This window comes from Temnothorax americanus, unplaced genomic scaffold (assembly GCF_048541705.1).
Source record: "Temnothorax americanus isolate GAGA-0224 unplaced genomic scaffold, ASM4854170v1 Scaffold16, whole genome shotgun sequence".
NCBI classification, from domain to species: domain Eukaryota; kingdom Metazoa; phylum Arthropoda; class Insecta; order Hymenoptera; family Formicidae; genus Temnothorax; species Temnothorax americanus.
This window is the reverse complement of record NW_027509297.1, coordinates 797,221-807,500: the sequence shown is the minus strand read 5'-3', so window position 1 is coordinate 807,500 and position 10,280 is coordinate 797,221. Positions and strand designations below refer to the sequence as shown.

Below are 10,280 nucleotides of genomic sequence, written 5' to 3'. Positions count from 1 at the left end.
AGTGAATATTGGAACGCAGCCTAAGACTTGTTTGTTTGGCGTTATCTGCGCCAAAATTGATCACTCGAAAATTAGAAAAAAGTACGGAAGTAGGAAGATACATGGGTTTTGCAAAAATACTTATCGCAATCTCCAACGTAGGAAAATTGTTAGTTTATTGCAATATTTTATTCGTCCTTAAAAAAAGACTATAAACAGTTTATATATATAAATGATATACAAAACTCATATATAACGATTCGCGGGAACAAAATATCGGACGTGCAATTAAAGAGACGAGCGAAAATAAAGCCGACAATAGTTGAACTGGTTGCGGTTTCGCCGTAACTCCGTTTACACTCACTAAAACGAGACACATAAGTTTGGCAACATAAAGTCTCGTAAATGTAACATGCGGCCTTAAGCATAGGTCACTGTTTGGCCTTGCAACCGCGTCGCTTGTAGAAGTTCTGCGACTTTCATAGGATGAAATTACATTGCGGAGAGTAACAAGAGTGCGTAAACAAAGAGGAGACCAAATATATTTCTGCTCATTCATTATCTTTATCTTGTTTTGATTCATTCATTTTATCATCTTGTTCTGTATCATTTATTTGTTCATCTTTTTGTGCTCTTTCTATTCTGACTTTTTCTGATTTCATTTGTATCATATAAAATACTGAATTGGATAAAATTTTAACTATTATAAGTATATATTATGATTTTTGAAGATAACTATGCTTGATTAAAAAAGCCTTTAAATTCATCCTGAACATAATAATTGCTATCTAATTATAAAGAGTATTAGATTATCGTAACAACTATAATCTTCTTCGCACTCTTAATATATTTCTGAACTGTTAATATCTTCGTTATTAGATCCTCGGAGTTTTAATCGTGGCATTTTATGAGTTTTTCTCACGAACTCACAAAACTTGAACGTAATCATCGGCCGTTGTTACACGGCTATATTAGGCGGGACACGTTATAAACTCGATTACAAGAAGCTCTCGCATGCTTTTGCGCCACTTGTAAAGGCAACTTGTACAAGACTGCACAGCTCGGCAGATAGTCACGAAAGCACTCGCGCGAGTAACAAGTTTCGACACGCCTTTATACACGCTCCACTTTTGTCGGAGCCCCGTATACGATAGTTTGCCCTCCTAGGCACTGGCCGACGTGAGGTATAACAAAGGAATTTTCCTAGGGAAGGGATTCGCTTATCTTAGGAAACTGCCGCGGGGAAGAAAAAGTGTTATACCCATGCGATAATGCCGCGCGTTGCATCGCCATGTTGACGAGGGGATGACTTTCGAAGTAACAACAACCCCCTTTTGGGATCTCCTTTCCGTTTTCCTTCTCTAACGTGTCAAACGGTAAAATGAATCAACAAAATGGCAAGAAATTCGAGTAGCTAAAAAAACTCAAGTTAAAAATTCTCTTCATTAATGTAACTGCAATTGTACAATTTTTTTTATAATAGTTCACAATTAAAAAATCATTAGCTAATATCCCTATCGAACACTAAACTGAGGAGGATCTTAACGCATTATGTATACGCTCCACGTCCGACAGTTCTATTCTTCACAGTACTACCGCACATTTGTTACACCGAGGGTAAGACGAAAGAGGTTTTCGGTGGAAGAGAGCGTATTTAACGAGACCAGTGGAGAATGCACTAAAAGATCGTAGATCTCTCGAAGGGGAGAGTTACGGAGATCGAAAGAGAGATGACCTTTCCTCCATTATTCATATAGATTATTCGACATTTGCGAGAAAGAAGGCTAAATAAAAGATAATAGATGAAGACATATTTTTATGTTTTTTAGAGTACAAATATATATATATATATATATATATATATATTTATGTTTATATTTCTTCATATTTTACCATTATATATACGACTGCTTTTTAATATTAAACGCGATGTTTATCATAAACCCAGTTGTAATTAATAACAATTTTTATGAGCTGACTTTTTACATATACTTTACAATACTTTACATATATTATGTACAAAAAGTAATATTTGATTTTTCAATGTTATTTTTAACTTTTAAGTCTTAATTCGAATTTACGCGCGAATGTATGCAAATGGGTTTCAAGTGAAATGAGAACGCATAAAAAATGGAGCTCTTTATTACGCTCGAATCAGAATTGTGCGAATTAAATGTGTTATTAGACAAAGTAGTCGACTACTAGCCGACAGCTGTGAAATACGATGCGGGACGCGCTAATTTCTGCCTTGGTACGCTCGAGGAGATTTGTGCGCGACGAGTTGCATGCGTTCTTCGTACTTATAAGCGATGCCGATAGTGTTCCCAGTTAGAAGCTATTCGTGGAATAGAGACATTACATTCGCAGTTTAGATAAGACATATCGCGTTGCAACACACGATGTCAAAGGAGTCTGCTCAACCATCTACGCTTATCAAGATTAAAATCAGGATTTACAATATAGAACTTCACAAACTAAAGCAATCGAGACGGTTAATCGCGTTATATGTTGTCACAATGCATAAACGTGCATAATTTTGCACATTGTAAAATGCATTTGAAAACTACATAATCTTCCATGTAATCGCGGTATAGTCAGTCTATGTGTTGTGTACTAAAATGTATATATTTTATTTTTGCGCTTTAACTGACTTTTGCTTAAGATTTTGCTTTCATTGCGAGCGGATAAGATAAATCAAGTCGTATAGATTATTCAACATTAAGAGTTTATTTTAATTATTTAGAGAAATATATTAGCTCGCATTTAGTTTAATATCAGGATGTTTGAGTATAAACGGATATACAATAGATTCCAAGTTCCTGACAGTTTAGAAATGTTACTTCTTATCTAACATTATTTTCCTTCGTAAAAGTGTTTACCAATCACAATGGTTGATTATTACTATCTTATATCCTGTGATTGCTATCGGCGCACAGAATAAATTACCATAAAGTATGATAACGACGAGCTGACGAGCTGCAATAAGGCATATAAAAATATAAAATTTGTAAGATTTCCTACGTAAGTTGCTCATCGTTTTACCGTAGTGAAACCTTCCAAAGACGGCAAGAACAGGCCAAGGCAAACCATCAATGTGGAAGTCTTCATACTTCGGTGCGTTATCATCATGAGACATTTTTGCGTGTTCAATGGAGCCGCGTACCATCGAGTGTTGCATCTGTGATGTCATATATTAATCCATATTAATATTAATCCATTATGCGCGATTACACAAACTTTGGATAGGTATATATTTAACTGAAAAATCTCGCATTTTTTCTACACTCACATTTTCTTAAATATATCGTCGCTATGATCTATTACTAACTGACCAATGTAATTACAAAAAAACATGTAGCCAAAATGAGTGGCTACGTATAAGAACCACATGCTCGTACTGCCAATATCTTCCGCCATGATGCTCTCGCAAAACTACGGAACTTGCAACTTTTCAAAAATCGTTATACGATGTTAATGGTATAACTAGAAGGTTTACAAACTCACAAGATATAGATTGATGCTTAACGATACAACGCCGATAGGAATCGCAAATAAATGAGTAACTGAGAAAGTGGATTTGAGGGAATCGACGAACCTTGAACAATTATCACACAAGGAGATGGTTTAATTCGATTCAACCGGCCACTTATTAATATAATATTCAAATACACAACGTTTCGATCCAACTAGTCTTCGACCATGGTGTGGTCCTTATCGAGTGATCCTTATCAAATTAAGTTATAGATTTACAACAAGGTTGTTCTATGAAACCTCTTATAATTATAAAAACTGATAATATAACAAAAATAATTCAAATTACGGATTTTCATATTGCATTCATATTCAGTATGTCCTCGAGGTTAAAAAGCTTCTTGCAATGGCACCATTGTCTCAAAGATCATCGCATATCGTCCCGATGTACATGGAGTACAGAGAGAAACGTTCAATCCTAATTGACAGCCATAATGGCTGTTTGTTACTGCTTCTGTAACGGTGATGTTGTCTCAAAGAACTCAGTGCGGTTTCGTGATTGGTCCCGATGTACAAAGAGCACCGAGGGAATTAAGAGGTTCCATAGAATAACCTCATTGTAAATCTATAACTTAGTTCACACTTCATAAGGACCACAAACCATGGTCGAAACGTTGAGTATTTGAATATTGTATTAATAAATGGCTAGTTGGATCGAATTAAACCATCTTCTCTCTTTCTTTGTTAATTATTACTGGCGAAGAAAAAGATTACCTCAGAATTATCACATAGTAATACGAATTTGAATTCTTAGAAAAAAGTTGTTTACTCGTAAACAAATATCCATAACATATGCACTATATTATATAAAAGTATAGAAAAGTAGTATAAAAACAGATTAGTAGAACAGTTTTAGAATATAAAATAGTTTCGTGTCGTATAAAATTTTTTACACTCTTGAGAATTATTCCTGAAGGAATCTTATAAATTGCAATACCAACTTGATAGCGTTTTGATGACTATCGATAGCCTCCACGATGCTTTTATGACTATTGAATTTTTCTGCAGAGATTAACGATTTCGCATGGCTTTTGTTTACAGTACGTTCGATTCGATAACTAAAATGCAATTATGTCATGATATCGAAACAACATGTTTATAGTTCCTTTATTAGTATTTAAGAGTGCATTACCTAGTGATTTGAAACATTGCACATGTGTGTTGCACATACATTAGCAAGAACATTTCTTTGCTTATCATCGTGCTAAGACCGATAAAAGCTGCCACGAACAAGTACAATGTTAATAATTCGATGTATTTCTCCCGATCGATAAAAAATTCCATTGTGGTAGGAAGCTGCCACGATTGCCGCGATTCGTTTAACGGCATCACGATATTAAGAATATTTGGTGAAATAAGCATTAAAGCAAGGAGAAAGAACGTTGAGTACATCCATACTGCAACAATCATATTCTAATTCCAATTTTAATTTTTATCCGGTGATCGTACTATGATTCAAAATGTTTTGCATGTCAATTCTATTACTCACTTAACAAAGCGATTATACAGGATCTTCCGACATTAGCGCGATTGTGTATTATTTTAAGTTCCTCTTCCTCTTTTAGAGAATTCCAATCATGCCGCACTTGTTCCATAAGCTCTTTCAACTAAAACAAGACACTGATAATCCAGATGTATCTTAACTATACATACACGAGAAGAAGCTGCTTTTGATTTTTCAGGATGTACTTTATACGATTTGATCGCGTTTATAGAAATCGATCATACTGTCCGTAAACTTACTTTACTGCCATTAATATACGTAGTAAAATACTTAAGTGTCACATATATTGAAAGTCCGGTGGTCGAGAAACCATTTAAAAGAAGATCTACGCTGTACTTATTAGTGATAAACGATGATAACTAGAATTATATGCGTAGTATTCATCCAAAGAATTAGTAGAAATATTTGTGTGCTATACATATGACGATAATTTATGTGCTAATCTAATATGATATTTATATCTGATGTAAATACTAAGTTTTAAAATCTTGACATTGAAATTAATATGAAATATTGTAAAAGTAATAATAATATATGAAGTCTCAAATTAATTTATGTCGTACTTTTAAAACCGATCGAAAAAGATTACTGACAAATAATAAAGTCAAAAATAATACATTATATATCATAACAAATTATTAATCACAAAACAATTTAAAATTACGAAAACAATAAGAATAAACAACTAGCTGTAAACAAATATCGAACCCGGATTCATCTGATCGACGACAAACCTGAAAAAATATACTTGATAAAAGAAGGAGAAACACAAATATGCAATAGACGTATTTCGTGCGTTGCGTATAATATGGCCATAGTCCAAGGCAAGTTAATAGTATTTGATTGATTCTATAGTAACGACTTCCAGCAAAGTCCATGTCTGTACGATACTCGAGATACTGTTCCGCCGATATAACTTATATAGAGATTCTCGTGTCTACTAATGTCTATAAGTATTGTGTAATATTTTCTTTTACAAAACGCTGAGAACGATAGATAGTTTAAATGCAATTTTCGCGAAAAGAATAGCGTAGCTGCTATCAGAAATATAAAAAAAGAGCATTATGTCATGCATATGTATACAGAATAATGAAAGGAATAAACAGTTTAGTGAATTGTAGATAAATAATCCATTCTTGCTGGCAGTGCAACATGATGGGGGTGATAATATACACAATTTTCTCCATTTTTTTTTCGACGCAGGCGCTTTACATTCGTGTTCTGTCGCCAAAGTCACATGCCTTCATTTTCTTATTTCCGCGTGAAGTGATCGCGTTAGTCATCTTCCTTGTAATAATAGAAAAACTTATATTCGTATTGTTACTGTGAATATAATGGAAAAAAAATGTTAATTATATCATATCCTACGGAAAAGCAATCAAAATGTGTTTGAAGAGTGATATCGCTAAACCAACATTATATTTTTCTAGTTTATTTTATATACAGTAGTAAAAACAATTTAGTAGATAAATTGCATTTGTATTATTATATCTCTATATAACAGGTATGATGTACATATACTAGAAAACTACTTGCATCGTAGAATTTTAAGCTTCAATTTTTAATTTTTTGTGGATAATCAAAAAAGGGAAAGAATAACCGCAAAGTATGAAATTGACGTGCTTGTAAGCTGAAATATAAATTATAGAAAATCTAAAGGAAAACTGTTCGATAAAGGATTATTATAAGTGCCGCGAAATTTACCGTGGCAAATCCCTCGAACGACGGAATGAATAAGCCGTCAATGACGATTATGCAATGTCGCATGCTCCTTTGCATCACAAGCATCAATAACTTCTGCGCTTTTAACGGAGCTAGATACCATTGCACGTTGTATCTAAAATATTGTTATCAGAGAATTATATAACTGAAAGTTTCGATAATGTTAGAGATTTATTTTTCTTTAACCCTTTATTTATCGAGTGATATAACCCATTCATTTTCCTTGCATATATAATATCCTGATATAAGTATAAGTAAATTAAATAGATAACAAAGGAACTTCTATATAGGATTGTAATCAATTAAAAATAAATGGATGCAATACTCACATTCTGTGAAAAACATCACTGCTATGATCGATCACTTTCTGTCCCAAGTAGTTATAGAAAAACATGTACCAAAAATGGCCAAGGATGTATATAAAACTAATGATCAGCTCGGAATATTCCTTGGATGCTATCAATCGAGAAAACTGAAGCACGTAAATCAAACTAATTTGTTTTCGAAGAAGGGAGAAATAGTATAACAGTTGTATTTACGGATACAATACAGATATAAACAGATATCATGTCAGTAGATAATACTTCCGGTCAAAATATGTTAATTATTGTATGACATGATATGTATATTAATAATTACTCACGCGATAAAGATTAATGCTCAGAGATAGTACCACTAAGGGCAACAGTAATGAATAGGCCCAGTTATGACATCTTTTTAACATTTCGATAAACCTTAAATAACAAATATTTAATACGCATCATTAGAGAAAATATACTTACGTAATTGACTGTAAATAACTATATTGTCAATTACATATATGCTAATGATTTATACGACTTCTCGCATAAAATCTCATAAGTTACATAAAGGAAAAAGATTCAAACGGCCGGTTTTTGGCCCCCTCTGAATTTCATTCTAAAATATCAGAAACGTTTTATTCTTGCAAGAACTATTAAAATCAGATGATTTTAGACTAAACATACGTATTTTGACGAATTTTTATTTTAGAAAAATTGTGCTACAAGAATGTTGATACTAAAGTTTACGAAATATTTAATTTTTATTTTACACACCCAAATGTAACACAACACACACACAAATGTAAGGAAAAGATATGTATATAGGTGACATAGAAGCGTTGATGGTAAAAATGGGATTAATTAGAGTTATAAAATAAACAAACGTCAAAATACATACGTTTAGGCTAAAGTTATTTGATTTCAATAGTTCTTACAAAAATAAAATGTTTTCTGATATTTTAGAATAAAATTCAAAGGGAGTCAAAAACCGGCCTTGTGCACCCTCCTCATTTATTGAAAAATTAAAAGATTCGAAGATAAATCGTATTATAGAATAAAAAAATTGTAATCATAAACATAAAAATTACGAACTCGATTGCTCTTTTGTACATATTAAAGCCGTTGATTATCCCTTGATATAATATCGAATTTCTTTCGGTAGAAGATGCAATACCTTGTACAGTATTTTTGAGCAATGCTTGTTCTATACGACAGCTAAAATTGATAATATAACTGCAACATGTTTGCAAATGTCTGTAAAATCAATCGATTCATTTCTTAAAGCCCTGAACTTTGCTTTACCTGGCTATTTCAAATAAACCACATGCATGATGCGTGTATGACATATTAAGTGTCTCGGAGGCTACCACCGTGGTTATACTACACACGACAGCGAAACATGCTGCCAACAAAATTAGAAAAAAATATTTTTGCTGATCTATAAAACATTCTATTAGGACCGGAAGTTGTCGTGGACGCGATTCATTTTTACTGGATGTGATGTCCAGAAGAAAGTTCGATAGAAATAGTATCAGAATGAAGCAAAAAACGGATCCGTAGATGAACACTGTAATTGAACGATTAAAGTCCGAATCGAAGTAATCGAATCTACAGTATACAAAAACTGATGCAAGATATTACTTACATATTGTAATCAATGTGATGAATCTTCCGATATCTGCGTATTCTTTTAATATTTCAATTTCTTGCACGTTGTTTAATTCATTCCAATCACAAAGCATTCGTTCCATAAGGTTTCGCATCTGTTTTTATAGGATAATGATTATTTAATTTTCAAAAATATTTCATATGATATTGATAACAGTCATATACTTTTCCTAAAAGTTTTTCTATAACTAGTTGTGTTTGATATCGAACGTTCTTACCCGTTTTGCGTTTAAGCAGAGAACATTATATTTTAACGTATAGGCCAACCATGGGATGCTGTACGTGAGAACATGTAGAAAAACGTCTGTGTTACATTCTCTTGTGATGAAAGTCGTTAGCTAAAAGTAATAATTACCACGCAAATTATTTCTATTCTTACATTAACGTTATCGATAATTCTTTCCTCTAAAATCGGTTAGAATTGTTTCGAAAAATTTATCAAAATAGAAATTTTGTTTAAATATTACCACATTTGTTATAATTTGTTGTTATAATTTAACGTTTGCAATAAAAACAGAATATTATCTTTTTAATGAGAGTGATTATGTATTAATGCCTCTAAGTTCATTTTGTTTTATTAATTTTTAAATTAAGGAGTATACAAAAAAAAATTAATGAGAGATTGAAAAAGAATAATTATCATACCTGAAATATTACGGACGATGCAAGTATTATCGTCATTAATGTTATTGCGATATATCTGAAAGTAGACTTTTGACACGGCCATAAGCCGACACATAGTAATAAAATTCGATTAATTGTATAATAAGTGTTCACAGGGCATTCTTGCCATCTCAGTGCTAGTGTCATAACGCGTTTGTGCTGAATTTCTCTTCACGAGTTACCTCGTAGGTTCGGTATGTTTGATTGTAGTTTATAATTTGCTACTTTTATATATTCAAATAAACTATTGAACTGGCACAAAATTACGATAGAATACTTATAGATTAAAATAATCATACATATTATATAGCTTTGGATACATCTATTATTTGGCTAGTGTTCGTATCTGTAACCCTCGGGTAAACATTGTTACTTGCGTGAACCGATTATCTGTATTTTCAGCCATGTGCATTTTTCTCAAGCGTTCGATCGACGCAAGCGCAATGGTAAAGTCGCGCATTCATGTCTCTCGCGTCTCTTCATTTCTATTCGAGACGCGCGACGTTGCGGTACTTCTCTTGCCGCATGTGACATGTGTGTGCCAGCACATTAACGTTATTCCACAAATTAGAAATCCATTAACTAGGAAGGTCACTGTGCGGTTATAATCGTTGGAATTTCAATGTGCGTCTTACTTGGCAATAAGCATTGTGAAGATTATGTTACTAATACTGTAAAGAATTTTATTTTGAATTATATCTGAACTCTAAAGGCCAGTTTCACCAACGTCGATTAACTGTAACCTTCGATTAAACTTACTCTTCATCTGTTTCTAAGGGAGACAGTTAGAAAGAGATGAAGAGTGAGTTTAATCGAAGGTTACAGTTAATCGACATTGGTGAAACTGGCCCTAAATCTCAATAAGCTAGCTGTCATAAATATTGACTTAATGTATTATTTAGTTGCACTGT

The 10,280-nt window shown here is 32.9% G+C and overlaps 1 protein-coding gene across 3 annotated transcripts; it reads right to left on the bottom strand.

Annotated features, from left to right (window-relative positions):
- Positions 1–2,041: 2,041 nt before the first annotated feature.
- LOC143895440 (uncharacterized) lies at positions 2,042–10,074 on the bottom strand. 3 transcript variants are annotated; one of them, XM_077402526.1, is made up of 15 exons: positions 9,352–10,074; positions 8,925–9,044; positions 8,684–8,801; positions 8,341–8,605; positions 8,131–8,271; positions 7,380–7,470; positions 7,066–7,208; positions 6,719–6,851; positions 5,000–5,117; positions 4,643–4,907; positions 4,452–4,568; positions 3,484–3,574; positions 3,269–3,411; positions 3,022–3,157; positions 2,042–2,955 (listed from the first exon to the last, which is right to left on the bottom strand). In XM_077402526.1, the coding sequence occupies exons 1-15, from the start codon at positions 9,514–9,516 to the stop codon at positions 2,902–2,904; spliced, it is 2,100 nt and encodes a 699-aa protein (XP_077258652.1). In that variant the 5' UTR covers positions 9,517–10,074; the 3' UTR covers positions 2,042–2,901. The 3 variants fall into 3 exon arrangements, with proteins under 3 accessions (XP_077258652.1, XP_077258653.1, XP_077258654.1); XM_077402527.1 differs by having other exon boundaries at positions 2,044–2,955; positions 8,131–8,253; positions 9,352–10,071; XM_077402528.1 differs by lacking the exons at positions 2,042–2,955; positions 3,022–3,157 and having other exon boundaries at positions 3,280–3,426; positions 9,352–10,071.
- Between the last annotated feature and the right edge of the window lie 206 nt (positions 10,075–10,280).